The 15,000-nt window shown below is 37.0% G+C and overlaps 1 protein-coding gene across 7 annotated transcripts in view; it reads right to left on the bottom strand.

Annotated features, from left to right (window-relative positions):
* Nucleotides 1–1,454: 1,454 nt before the first annotated feature.
* The window catches only part of LOC119576429 (tuberin-like), a 31,594-nt gene continuing 18,048 nt past the window's right edge, over nucleotides 1,455–15,000 (bottom strand). For 3 of the 7 annotated variants that reach the window (XM_037924133.1, XM_037924134.1, XM_037924135.1), the window contains exons 19-34: nucleotides 14,038–14,139; nucleotides 11,825–11,937; nucleotides 11,163–11,317; nucleotides 10,825–10,913; nucleotides 10,618–10,708; nucleotides 9,054–9,248; nucleotides 7,430–7,617; nucleotides 6,916–7,132; nucleotides 6,439–6,649; nucleotides 6,037–6,133; nucleotides 5,380–5,603; nucleotides 4,854–5,085; nucleotides 4,176–4,295; nucleotides 3,660–3,800; nucleotides 2,971–3,144; nucleotides 1,455–2,502 (exon numbers count right to left, since the gene is read on the bottom strand). In XM_037924133.1, coding sequence (XP_037780061.1) covers nucleotides 2,275–2,502; nucleotides 2,971–3,144; nucleotides 3,660–3,800; nucleotides 4,176–4,295; nucleotides 4,854–5,085; nucleotides 5,380–5,603; nucleotides 6,037–6,133; nucleotides 6,439–6,649; nucleotides 6,916–7,132; nucleotides 7,430–7,617; nucleotides 9,054–9,248; nucleotides 10,618–10,708; nucleotides 10,825–10,913; nucleotides 11,163–11,317; nucleotides 11,825–11,937; nucleotides 14,038–14,139 — 2,577 coding nt within the window. In that variant the 3' untranslated portion in view covers nucleotides 1,455–2,274. The remainder of the gene's footprint in view (nucleotides 2,503–2,970; nucleotides 3,145–3,659; nucleotides 3,801–4,175; nucleotides 4,296–4,853; nucleotides 5,086–5,379; nucleotides 5,604–6,036; nucleotides 6,134–6,438; nucleotides 6,650–6,915; nucleotides 7,133–7,429; nucleotides 7,618–9,053; nucleotides 9,249–10,617; nucleotides 10,709–10,824; nucleotides 10,914–11,162; nucleotides 11,318–11,824; nucleotides 11,938–14,037; nucleotides 14,140–15,000) is intronic. The other 4 variants (XM_037924137.1, XM_037924138.1, XM_037924136.1 and 1 more) reach the window with 3 other exon arrangements.

Below are 15,000 nucleotides of genomic sequence, written 5' to 3'. Positions count from 1 at the left end.
ACACTTCCGTAGTAACGGGGTTACTACCGACCCATACCCACACCCACACGCACTAGCACTCGCATTCGCATTCGCATTCTCACACACACATACGGACTCGTATTTTCCATTACCAACCCACTTCTTCAACCGAACTGCTAGCGTTTCTATTTTGCCATATTGCCATACAGCAATTTGGTAAAATATTGTAACGAAATGGGCAAAAATGAGTTGACCTGAGGATAAGTGGTCAGAAGAAGAATGAAGAAGAGAAGGAAAAGGAAAGGAGAAAAAGAAATGACCAAGATAAGACTATGCAATAGAATCTGAGGCCGGGGCTGGGTTTCTAAGGCAGGGGACCTCCTCTACATTGTGCCCGTCTCCGTGGCCTACACTGGGCTCTTATCTCTATAAGTTACCATGAATGGATTATAAATATGACTAAAAAATCAATCTACATTAACCTACATTGTAAATCAATCTACAAAGCCTACACTGTATTGGCTCTGTCTCCTAAGACCCCCATAACAACACGGAGCAAGGGATTGGGGTGGTAGACCAGTTCCAAAATAATTTCCGCAGTAACACAGCATAATGCTTCATAGATTCACATTCATTGTCTTTTGCTCCTTCCCTTGCCCTATGTATCAAATCCCCTTCCAAAATAAGTCAGTTTGTAAAGCTATCCGTGTGTGTTGTGTGTTCACTGGTATAACTTGGTGGCAGTAGAAACCACAAGGGTACAATCAGTAAATACTATACTAATACATAGAAAGAGACTGGACAAGGAACTAACTCTATCTTCAAATCATTGAAACACTATAGAGACAGTTCTCTTTTTCTGCTGAAATCTCTTTTCTGACTGTCTCTTTTTACTTCTGCAAAAATCTTGTTGTAAAGTTTGAACAGGCTGTTACTTGTTACCCTCTGACCAATGGATATTTTTTTTTCATGTTGCACATGCCAAATATAATTAATTCATTCTGCAGTGTATGCAAAAATGTAGTTGTATTGCTCATCAAATTCCTCAGAGTTAAATTATGTAAACATTTATCAAGTGATTATTTTTCAATATAATTCATTTAAGGTCCGCAAAACAGAGTTGTATTCATATTCTGATCAAATATAAAACACACTGGTATTTTTATATTATTTGTTATACTATCTGTTAATTAATGTACATTCATTATTAAAGTTATAAAATAATCATATAGAACCATGCCCAAAGTAACATTCACATGTCTATAGTCCATCACTTAATGCCAAAATAGAAAAACATTGAAACATTTTTTTCTTCTTTTTCTTCTCCTTATCAAAGCAAAGACAAGACTTCAGAAGGCAGTAATGATCAGCTGAATGTGACATTTCCAAATAACATAGTTGTATGTGAAATAAACATCACCAAAATCTCAAATGAATTTCTAAACATAAAAAAAACATGAGTCTGTGACCCAAAATGTTTAAGTAAACAATAATTGTTAAGTATTTTTTATTACACAAAACAATATAAACAACAGAAGACAGTCAATGACACTGGTATATGGAATTAACTGCATAAAGAATATGCTCATTCTGGTTTTAATAATAAGTATTCATTAATATCACACATACACATCATCTTCATAGTAAATAATCATGATCAATGCAAGAGTAATCACTGTAAATAAGTTTCATTTTACTTTTAAGGTAAAACATCCATTTTTTTTGGTTTTTTATTTTGCTCTTTTATTGATAAATATATAGATAAAATATCAAGAAAACAACAGATCATGCACTAAAGTTTTATCCAGAAAAAAAAAATCACTCAGTATATATATATAAAAAAAAAATATATGAGGAAAAAAAGGAGACAACTTTTTTCCGTTTTACCCTTCTGCTTGGGTTACAATTTTGCCGTTCTGTTCCCATCCAATAATGTCATTCTGTCTTCTAAAGAATTTTATTGTTTCTAGATAATCTGAAAGAGAGCACTCCTTTGTTTCATATGCAAGACATATGAAAACCTCTCGTACGAAAGACAAAACACAAATGTAAAGAGCGTAAAATGCATCACATACATCTTTTATTATTTGCTCTCTATTGTGCACGTTGTAACATAGCATCAGAACTTAAAAGTATCTTTGTCATGAAATAAAAAAAAAATAAAATAAAATAAAATAAAAATAATGCTAAGATATAACCATAAATCCTTTCAGTAGATAAATATATTGAGTTACTATTAGAATCTCTTCTGCATGGCATGTAACAGGAGCCACATTTCCAAAAAAATATGTTCACAATAGTACAATATTTCCTCTAGGTCAAAAAGGGGTTCCAGTTGGCCGAGCTTCCTACTCTTGCTTTCTCACCCTTGTCTGTCTCTATCATGTCCGTAAAATCTAGGGTATTGGCCGACTGCTGGCCCTCAGGTGAAGTAAGGATGGTCTGCCGGATCTTTCTGATTTTTCTTAATCTCTCGAGCCAATTGCTGGCGTATGGATTATGGGGTGGACGGTTTAGCGACTCCCAAATCATGGAAGCAAGCTGAAAACACAGAATAGGGTTTAGCTTTTCCACTCTCGGGAATAACTTTGTTTGACACACAAAATCTTAAACACCGCTGCAAATAATGACTAAGAAATAAATGGTATTACTGAATATAATAAATTAAATCTTAAAGTACGAAGCTCATCATAAAATGAAAACACTTAAACCATGTAAAAAGTAGTGCATCTTGCAAATATCAAAACTAAAATAACTGCCTAAAAGACCACCAGACTATATGGAGTACATGCAATAAAAATCAGGTAACAATAGTTGAATAAAAAAAAAGAAAAAAGGAGAGAGGGAGAGAGAGAGAGAGAGAGAGAGAGAGAGAGAGAGAGAGAGAGAGAGAGAGAGAGAGAGAGAGAGAGAGAGAGAGAGAGAGAGAGAGAGAGAGAGACAGAGAGAGAAGAAAGCACAAATCTTTTGCATGATGGCTGATCAACAGAGAAAATACTTATTACTCACATCTGCATGAAGAGCAAGCTGACGCACAAGAATGGGAAGGTTAGTGTCAGACACTAATCGAGGGTCCCCACCTCCGCCAACAAAATCAGCCAGTTCCGGTCGACAGAGCACACCAACGCTATTGGTGGAGTGGTCAGCAGGAACCACCTCAACAATGGTGTGGTTGAACTGACCCTGGAGATATCACAAACAAATGAAATTATAATTGTTACTCACCATGATCTACAGTAATTAATCATCACACCATATTAAGAACACATGCATGTGTCCCTATGTAATTCATATGCCAAAAAATAATGGAAAAAAATTATAATAGGATATCATTTTCTATGGAACATATAACTCTGTCCATCCAACTTCAAATGGAAGTAAGAATACACATTAATACAAGTTTGGTGAAGGTACCAGTTTATCTCCATAAAGCCTAATTTTATACACAAACACACACATGCACCCACACATGTCTGCGCACTCACACACACACATGCATGCACCCACGCATGCAGGCACCCACACCAACACACACACACTCATACCCCCCCCCCCCCCACACACACTCTATTTCTTTCCCTCTTTCCCTCTCTCCCTCTCCCTCTCTCTCCCCTCCCTTTCCCCCTCTCCCTCTCCCCTCCCCTTCTCCCTCTCCCTCTCCCTCTCACAGAAATCTGTACAAATAATCTCATTCTTACCTTAATAGTATTGATATTATAAGACTGACCACTCTCGTTGTAAACTATGGTGACATAATTGTTACCTATATGCTTCTTCTTTCCTGTGCAATTTGGATCCAACTCTTTTGTTGGCATTAGTGTTGCAATATGGTAAACAACCTGAAAGTGAAGGGAAGTAGAAACAGACAAATAAGTAAATGAATAAATAAAATTCAGCAGTTCTACACAAGCAATCAAGCCTGTAAATTCTAGATATTCTAGATAATTCTAGATATTGTCAGTATATTTCGATAATGGTTATCGTGACTTAAAGAGCTATTTGTAGTTTGAAAATTTCTAAATGTGTGTAAGCTATCAAAGCAAGTAAGCAAAAAAAATTATAAAGCCATTTGAAGAGTGTAAAATGTTTTCTATTACAATGAGCTCTTTTTCCTAAACAACAAATCAAGAAACTCTGCAAGATTTTTTTTTTTTCTTTTTTGTAAATTAATAATTTTTCCCCATTAATTCAACTTATTTGAATCTGAAACTCACCTGCATAACGTCGTCGTGCCAAATATACACCAACTTTCCGTCATTCCCTTTGGTGTCAAGACCACCGAGGAAAACTTCGTTCTGGGATACGGAGCTCAACTCTAACACTGAACCCAACCCCTGAAAAATGAATATTTCTTCTATAAGACACAAAAGGAACGAGAATTAATTCTTTACTTCTCATCTGCCATTTTCAATCAACCTATATTCAGAGAAGTTGTTTCACATACTCTGCACTTGAAGACGGGAGATACAGTGACATACTGTACACATAATTAAATACATACTACAGTCACAGGTCTCAAAGTCCTTATGTCCTGGCAATCCAGCAGTGCACTGTGCAACCAATTCATTGCACTGTATTATAAACAGTTGTCGGTATTATTTGAATGGCCAAAAAAAATACAGGTAGTGATGAGAAACACCATCATCTATAACAGATGGTATACTTTATGGCAAGTACATTACTGACTAGGTTTCTTATCCCTAAGGCAGACACAGTGTGGACTTGTTAGTTTGCCAGGGTGATAATCTTACCTTCAGACTTGGTGTTGCAGCTATAATAATATTAATGTCAACTGGATGTCTATATATGAATCTGATGAAAATAGTGATAACAATATATAACACTGCAAACTGTTAAACACTAAAGTAAAGGCATAAGATACACAGCATTACCTGTAGAAAAGTCATATATCTGAGCGATCCAAAGGAATTCCTCAATATCTCTTGCTCTGTTGTCTGTCCCGGACCAACATACAAAACACCAATTTTGTGCGTCTCCTGAGGTCGCATAAGGTCTAGTACACGCACTGCGCGCTGGATTTCTTGCTGCTGAGTAGGAACGAGCAAAGGGCGTTCACTACCTCCCCCTAAACAGCCATGGTAATACAGCTGTAGGAATACAAAGCTGAAACGCAAAAAAAAGATGAACAAGTTAGTGGTAGTGGTAGTAGATAATCCTCTAATTTTGTGTAAGAGATACAAAATGCAACTACTTATGGGGAAGTTTTATTTGAAATATGGCTATTACATACCTTTAGGAGTCAAGTCATTTAGCTGAAAGTTTGGATTTGTTTTTTATTCCTGCCTCCTTCAAAAGCATACATCAGAGTAACCATGAGAGATTAACAGAGGATATTAAACAACGAAGCAATCCATACAAGGAGCTGACACTCGAAAAACCTCTCTACAGTGTGCCTACCTGGGTGAAATGCCGCCCTTTCCTTCCTTACTCGTACTCATCTTCTTTGCGGCAATCGATGCTCGTGAGTGCAACTTGCGCGAGGCAGGGTTCATGTCTGATATGGTATGGCCTCTGCCTCTTCGCATGGGCCGTGGAGAACCGTCATCAGCATCCCCATCCGGATTGCTTGAGCCGCCTGTGGTGCTTCCAGGGGAGATGCTGCCACCGCTGCCCACACTCTTCTGTATCGGTTTTATAGATCTATTACTGTTCTGTTTATGTGTTTTCTTAATCTTCTTACTCAGGATATCTTTTTATAAACAGGGGAGCCTAGAGACAAAATGATTCCTTCCTTTCAGGAAAACATTTATCCAAATCTTCTCTGCAGAACATTTCCATAGATAATAATCAATGAAAATAAAAAAAATCTTTGCCTCACCTAAATTCCTTTCTTTCAAACAAAACCTGCCAACCAAATACTCCCTAACACTTTTAAAAATGAAACAAAGGATATCACTTTCACAGCATTCAAACTGCTTTACATAATAAATCAATGTAATACCTCAATAGGGAAAGGAAAAAGATCGCAAAAAGAGTAAAATCAGACAAACGTACACATGAGACAAACCAATAAATCACATGTACCTTCCACAAATTTGGGATTTACAGGCTTACCGTCTGATAAGCAGAAGTGTGTCGTACTCTGGTGGCTGGGATGGGGGGGGGTGAAGTCGACCCCACACTCCCTCCGCCTCCAATCGATGGCTCAAATCTGACGTCATTCATTGAAATTTAATTCCGATTGAATAAAAGGGCAAGAAATTAAAAAAAAAGAAAAAAATTCTAAATTATGTAATATAAATGCAAATCAAATCTGAACTAATATAGATATTACATTATCATCCTATCCAAAGAAAAGTAGCAGTGAATGATATGACTACAGCCTTTTAAAATATGTTAAATTATTAAGCTTAAACACCAATGGGTTCATTCACGTTCACCTAACATACTTCCCGGCAAGCTGTTGCACCCATCACTCAAGCAACTCCCTCCACTTCACAAATAAAAGATAAATACCTAGGTTTTGGTTTGACCGGCTTGGCTGCAGCAGACACGTGCTCGGCATCACTTGGCACGGCCTGTGGCGGGGTCGAGGCGGCCGTCTGGGGCTCCTCCTCGTCCACGGCTTGTTGCATGACTTCATTACCTCCTACAACGGCTCCCTCACTCATTTCTGGACTAGAATGGCATCGCTGGACAGGAACGCGAGGATCATCCGGGTTCTCTCCTGAGCATTTTATGGGAAACAGTAAATGGTAGAAATTAATAAAGAAAGAAAAAAAGAAAGAAAAAAGAAAGAGAAATAGAAAAAAAAAAAACTGGAATCTCAGTACAACTAACAATGGCAACAAATAAAAAAATAATAATATTAATAATAAAAAAATAAATAAATTAAAATAAATCAAAAGTTTGTATTAACACAGACACTCAAAAACAAATACAACCTCATACCCAATTTCCATCCTGTACACACCCACCCTTCACCCAGCTTACCAGAAGTGCTTGTGTTCGTCAGTGGAGAACTCCCCCTCGTGTCATCCCCTGCGTCGGCCGAGTTTATCCGGGGGTCGGAGGACGTGTGCGAGGGGGCGCCGCTGCTCCAACCGCTTGAATCCCTCTGGGAACCTGGATCGGAATCTTGGGTCCTGTCCGACGCCCCAGAGAAGGCCCTTGGTCTTGTTTCTTCAAAGGGCTGACTCAGAAGCTCCTGCTGAATTCGCATCAAGTACCATTCAGTGAGTAGGAACAAATTTAGCTTCTTTATTTGTGTATGGACATATGGGGGAGGTGTTGGGAAGATGTGGGTTGTGTATTGGGGAGGGGTGATGATAGGGGGTAGAGAGAGAGAGAGAGAGAGAGAGAGAGAGAGTGAGAGAGTGAGAGAGTGAGAGAGTGAGAGAGTGAGAGAGTGTATGTGTGCGTGTGCGCGTATGTGCGTGTACGTGTTTGCGTAAAAGACGATAAAGAACAGTCCCACGACAAAGAACACACAAAAAGTGTTTCTCACCTCATACTTCTCGTCTTCCAGAGTTTCCGAATCAATTCTCCGGTTAGCAAATAAAGATCCTGAAAAATCCACAGACTGGCTGTTGGGTGTGGTGGCAAAGAGTACACTCAGGTCGTGCAAGGGCAGCTCTCCTCCCGAGGCGACAAGCGTCTGCTGATTTTGGACACGCATCATCCACGACATGTTGCCTGCCAAGTTAAATGCATCTGATTAGTGATCCTTACTAACACTATAACAAATCTTGTTTGATGAAAATTCCCTTCAGATATAATGCTATGATGTTAGCTACTGCACTCCTTCTGTCCATCTCTCTAAACACTATTCTATCCCATATGGCATATTCATTCTAAATGGAACCCTGGAACATAAACATACAAAGAAAAGTAAGACGGTGCTTTAAAACAAAACAGAGCATATGCAGGTACTAATCCTCTCTCAATTTGCAACCACAATATACATCTCCCTCAAGCTTAAAAATGTTTGAGCAGCTTCAGGATTTCAGTACCCAGTTCTAGTCATTTCTCTTTCTGAAGTTTTAATGAACGATTTTCCTGAATCCTTCATCAGGTTACTTTATTACTGAAAATGAAAAGTGAAACAGAAAAAAGGCTAAAATCTTAATCTACTTATTCTTAGTTGGTTATTTTGAACAAAAATAGCAAGACCTAAACTTAGTGTCTTACAAAATGGCTTACCAAAGAGAATAGGACAAAAATTTTGACAGAAGACAAGAACACAGTATAAAGTTAACAGTGACTTCCTTACATGTATGTATGTGTGTTTGTATGTATGTTTTGTATGTATGTATGTATGTATGTATGTGTGTTTGTATGTTTGTATGTATGTATGTATGTATGTATGTATGTAGGTATGTATATATGTATGTATGTATGTGTATATGTATGTATGTATGTGTATATGTATGTATGTATATGTATGTATGTATTGTATGTTTGTGTATATGTATGTTTGTATGTGTATGTGTATGTGTATGTGTATGTGTGTGCGTGTGCGTGTGTAATATATATATATATATATATATATTATATATATATATATCTATATATATATATACATGATAATATATATATTGTTAAAATTTATATTTTAATACATATATATATATATATACTAATATACACATTATATTATACATATATTATACATATATATTATACTATATTATTCATATTATATATACTATATATATACATATATATATACATATATATATACATATAATATACATATATATATACTATATATATACATATATATATAATATATATATACATTTTTAAACTATATATAAAAACATATATTATATATATATACATTATATTTTATATATACATATATATATTATAACATATATATATATACATATATATATATATATATACATATATATATAATATTACATATATATATACATATCATATATAATATATAAAATATTATCTAATATATAATATATATATATATATATAATTTTTTATATATATATTATATATTATATATATTATATATATCATATATATACAAACAAAAAAGGTTGTGAAATTCCAAAACTCGTGGTGAACTTCACGGTCCTCCCTTTCTAGCCCAGCCCCAAACCACTAACCTGTGGGCTGTCTGATGTATATCTCGGCCCATCCCTGGCACCAACAAGCGCACAAGTGCTGCTCTAGACGCTTGTTCTCATTGGGTGCCGTGCTGCTGCTTCCTACACTGCTGCCGAACACCAACTTGTCAACTGGTGACGATTCGCTGTCACCCATCTCTCCCATATTGCTGCTCGACCAGGTAACACCATCGCCTAAAATTTACGTGAGAGATGAATGATATTAGAAATACGACAGTGACTAAGTAAGCACTTGGTTAGTGTATGTGCCATCCTATATTCTAAACTGCAAAGTGATTCATTTCCATCAAAGAAACCAATAAATTAAGTACACTGATGAAATCAATTCAATCTCAATATCCTTACATCATGAAAATGAAATTTAAAAATGACCAATGCAAGACAGGATCTATTTTCATTGATTGTTAAGGCTATACCATTACGATACATATTCTTCTACAATTTTTGATTGAAAAAAAGTTAAAATGTCAAAAAAATTCTGTGACCAAAAAATTACCATATTTTCCAATAACCCTGGCAAAAAAAAGCATTGAAAACATTACAAAGCATTTACTATATAGTATATTACACTAAGAGTACAAAGGATAAACATGACCCCACACATTGTTGCAATCAACAAATACAAACTTATAACATATACATATAACCATATATATATAACCATGAACATGTACACAGATATATGAGAATATAATCTCAGTACAAGAATACCATATTGTAATTTGCATGTACACAGACATATATAAGAATATTAGCTTCCTGTAGAGATATTTATTATTTGGATAAATTTGACAGTATTCCCAGATTATAATTATGCAGCAACATTCAACACAAAAAGCAGTATCAGCACACAAGGGGGTGTTTTGCAGGAAAAGGAAAGACATCCATATTATAAGAGTTACATCACAGGCTAGCTAATGGACCTTTTGTAAAGCATGATGCGAGTCCAAAAGTTAGGAACTTCATAAATGTTAACCCAATAGTCCCGGGAAAATCTGGTGTTCACTGTAGTAATTGTTGTGTGAAATGTCTCAGCACATAAATGGCTTTGCAAGTGCTTAGCCACAAAGGTGTCAGTAAGTAGAATGTGTGACCTCACCTGATTTCACCTTTCTTTGAGTTTGTGGGAAAACGCTTCTTTTTACTAATGCTACCAATATTGATGATATTATTTTTATTATAGACTTTATAGTTATTATAAAGTTATTGACATTACTAGCAGCAATATTAGATACCAGAAAATATTTTCGAAAATCAAGCAAAAGTTTAAAGAGGTGAGATAGGTAGTCTTCATAACTGGCTCGTTGATGCCTTTGTACTTATGGAGCTATCTATGTCTAAAAACAATGAATAAATTAAACATAGTGAGCATGCCATGTACATACATACCATCCCCAGCAGCTTGGGGTTAAAGAGTGCAAAGTACTTGGATTTAAAAAAAAAATAACAATAAAACAAACTTTGGCTGCATATATTCTTTTCCTCTGCTTCCATTTGCAAAAAAACAACGGCAAAATTCGTTTAGCTAAGCAGTCCTCCTCACCTTGGTCAACTAATGGGGTCAGTCCATCTCCATTTTCTCTTTTTACTGACCACATGTGTAGGTCATCCTTACTTTGTGGCTTGTGCTTTGCCTGGAAAATAATGCCAGAATATTTCATGAAAACTTTCTAATTTTCTTGCAATATCATGTTTGTTATATAACACTGTTAACAAAGTGTAAAAATATAATAAAATAAAGAATACAAACTTCATGTGATATTGTCCTATGGAATTCTGAGCGATGTCTCCTACGATTGAGGTTGGTGCTGGCAGCAAAAGTCTCTGGCGCAGGTGATCCTGAAACAAAATTCCCCAAAATCTAGTCTACCTCACATAAGCATGACACTTAATACATATTTGATAAGGAACAACAACAACAACGAAAAATGTATATTCATTTAAGTTCCACAGACTCGAACCACCCATGTACATTTGTCGACACACCCACACACCACCATACCCCCACCTACAGCCACACACCCAACAGCCACACAAAGGCCCACACGCATGTAAAGAAAGACTCCAATGTACAACAGATTAACATACTTTTTTCAAGGTTACAAAGTTGCAAACACTTGTCACACAGGCCTTGTCTCAGCGGCCGCTGCGAACAGCCAGACGTTGTGATTGTGATCAGCTTGTTTCCTATGAGCCAGGTCTGAGACTGTCCTCCTGACACTAGCATTTCAGCAACAGTCCCTCTGAAAAACAAACCACAGTATTATCATCTGATCAATAACCCCCTTATGGCAGATGATGTCCCATCACATCTTGGCTAAGCCATAACTCATGCTGGGGCATCATCCAATCACATCATACATAACTGAACCTGCTTGAAGTTGTTGTAGATCACTTGCTTAGCTCTGGATAAAGTTATCGAGGGAAAAAAAAAAAAATGAAAGTGGGCTTTAAGCTTCTTTTTAGCTTTATTACTTAAACAATAATATATACTATAGCCAAGAGCAAAGATACTGAGTTAAATTTATCTTTCACACAGTTCTAATTTTTCCCTTCAGTGGGTGACTGCCACTGGATGCATGTCTCAGTACAGCATCAGAAAATCCCGCCATGATTGAGTTATTAGAAAACATACATAATAATAATCATCAACAATATTTAAACAATAAAGTAATGTGCCTCCTCCTATACTTTATGACTATCAATCTTTACCTCAAACTTTAGCAACCAGCAAGTACATAAGAACTTACCTTTTGGGTAGAGGTGCACAGGATGCAAAGGTGTAGCGTGCCATCAAATCAACACAGGTCTCCCGCAAGTCATTGTGAAACTGGATCATGTCTGTGTCTCCCTTTCCCCTACCCTGTTTAAGAAATACATAATAACATCTCATCTCAGAACTTTTCTCTAAATACATTAGTAATGCATTTTTCAAAATAAATAGTCATGTTTAATATACATACATGTAGATATAACACTTTTTAAATCAAAAGATTTTCAGTGAATTAACTTCTGTGCTTGATAATTGCTCCGCATACACAATGCAAGTCTTCTTTTAACCAAAGCTCTTTTGTCTACATGCATGTGTTCCATGGCAGTCAAACTGTGTTTTCAGACCTGGTAAGGTAGTGTGGTTCAAATATATAATGTGTATATATATGTCTTCTTTTGGTTGCACTCAGATTTTCATTAACAAAATCAGTAAGAGAATTATGGCTTTCAAACTTGGATGGTGTACATCATTTTCTTTTTTTTATAATATGTCCATTTTATTGAGATTTTGTTTCCTCAAAAGATCCATATATATATACATATCTAAGTTTAGTTATACATAATTTGTGCTTAAAGCCAACTAGTGCTCTACAACCTAGCACTATAGGAACACTTGCTAAATCTAATGCAAAAAATACCATGTTTCATTTTCCTCATGAAACACTCGATTTTTGAAGAATGAAAAATGAAAATAAGTGTATTGTGGTTTCGGTTTATCAATTTTGTTTTACACAGATAGCTCCACAATTGCTCAGTCACTAAAGTTCAATCAATAGGCATACCTCATCTAACCCTCTTCACTGAAATTTTAGGGAGAAGTTTTTCATTTCTCTACGTATTGCTAATATTGCCATTTTATAATAATGCCAATACTGACAATAACATTAATGATGAAAATGGTAGAATTGGAGATAGAAGACTGGGAAGAGAAGGAGAGTGGAAGGGAGAGGGATAGGGAGGGAGGGAGGGAGAGAGGGAGGGAGGGAGGGAGGGAGGGAGGGAGGGGAGGGAGGGAGGGAGGGGGAGGGGAGGGGGAGGGGGAGGGGGAGGGGGAGGGGGAGGGAGAGGGAGAGGGAGGGAGAGGAGGAGGAGAGGGAAGGGAAAGGGAAAGGGAGAGGAAGGAGAGGGAAGAGGAGAGAGAGAGAGAGAGAGAGAGAGAGAGAGAGAGAGAGAGAGAGAGAGAGAGAGAGAGAGAGAGAGAGAGAGAGAGAGGAGAGGTGGGGAGGCAGAGAGAAGAGAGAGGGAGAGAGGGTGGGAGAGAGAAGAGGGAGGGAGGGAGAGAAGAGAGAGAAGAGAGAGAAGAGAGAGAAGAGAGAGAAGAGAGAGAAGAGAGGAAGGGAGGAAGGTAACCCAGGCCATTGACTCTTTTGTGACTCCCCACCATCTGTGCACAAACAAAACAGGCAAAACAAAACTACAGTGGATAGTCCATTTACCTGTTGTCAATACATATTCCCTTTTGTTTTATCTCAACTTTGAAACATCAGAAAGTAGAAAATCAACAAGAACACCTTCCTCAAGGCTTAAGAACTTCTCATCATCGACTTGAAGACTAAAAATATGCTCACAATGCCAAAGAAAGAAGACAGGATGAGAAAGCTACCAAGGTGCTTCTAACAGGACAATCTGCCACAGAGGGCTTAACACTGCATAATGACAACAAGACACCCACTTTATAACAGTGATTAAGATCATGCTTACAAGGAGAGGGTGTAGCTAATGCATCCCCCACAAGCTTATTAATCTTTAGAAATTTTAAGCTTTAAAGAATCAGTGAAGAAACAGACAAATTGATCACAAAAAGCTCAGCAAGTCTAGCTCTCAGTCAAAAGCCTAAGGTTATTACTGGTTGAAATCTAATAAAGTTATAGACATATTTTCAAGCAGTTCCATTATCATTAGTTTTATTTCATTCTTTTTTTTAGTCTCCACACTGATGAAGAATAAAGTCTGTTGTGAGGTGAAAACTAAGCCAACATCTTTATAACGAGAATATACTCTTATTAAAATTCTCTGCATTAAAAGGCAAGTGTTCACATAGATTCGTTCAAAACAGAGACGCAAACAATTCTGAGCGAAAAAAAACTGACAGATAGTATGCTGGATCAATTCAAGTTAGAAATATCTAAAGTATCTGTCACTCAAAATTGTTCTTGTCCTTCAATACATCATGACTTTCTCTGGATCATACAGTGTTCAAAGGTGGTTCAGCTTCACTGTTATATATTTCTTCAAGACGTTTGTGAGAGAACGACTGAGACCGAGCCATTTTTGCTCGAGCAAGCAGTATTGCCTGTAAATTTTCAGTAGAATTGAGAACAAGATGTTAAATTCACAAAATTCATTCAGTCAGGAATAGTCAAACACACACTTAAATTACTTATCCCACCGATACTCCATAAACAGGCAGTGGCACTTTAAATACTCAATAAAACCAACTAATGCCTTGAATACATTCATGACATGCACTCTACAGTGTCTGAATTTTTTTTCTTCTTCTTTTTATATATATATCTTCTATCTTTTTTTAAATCTCTTCAACGACTTCTTTGAGTTTAGTAATCCCATACATTACATTCAATGTTACTAGGACAAATTACAAAATTTAATGTTGTATATTTATAGCATGAAATGACAAAGCAAAAATCACTTCTGCCCCTTGATGCTTTCCAGCGGACACCCCCTTTTATTTTGCCAAACCTTATTCTTTGGTATAATCTGGTAAACTATGAACAGAGTGAGTTTTACCTGGTAAGTTATTTTGACAGAAATGCCATGTGAAGTGAACAAGGAAAGAGGTTAGGGAGGGAGAGGGGCAGAAGGGGAGAGGGAGATGAGAGGGGGGAAGGGAGGGAGAGGGAGAGGGAGAGGGAGAGGGAGGGAGAGGGGCAGAAGGGGAGAGGGAGATGAGAGGGGGGAAGGGAGGGAGAGGGAGAGGGAGAGGGAGAGGGAGAGGGAGAGGGAGAGGAGGGGAGAGGGAGAGGGGAGAGGAGAGAGAGGAGAGAGAGGAGAGAAGAGAGAGGAGAGAAGAGGAGAGAGAGAGAGAGAGAGAGAGAGAGAGAGAGAGAAAGGAGAGAGTGAGAGACAAAGGAGAGAGAGACAAAGGAGAGAGAGAGAAAGAAGAGAAAGGAAAGAGGAGAAAGGAGGAGAAAGG

The sequence above is a fragment of the Penaeus monodon genome, chromosome 8 (genome assembly GCF_015228065.2).
Source record: "Penaeus monodon isolate SGIC_2016 chromosome 8, NSTDA_Pmon_1, whole genome shotgun sequence".
NCBI lineage: Eukaryota > Metazoa > Arthropoda > Malacostraca > Decapoda > Penaeidae > Penaeus > Penaeus monodon.
This window is presented reverse-complemented; position numbering and strand designations above follow the sequence as displayed.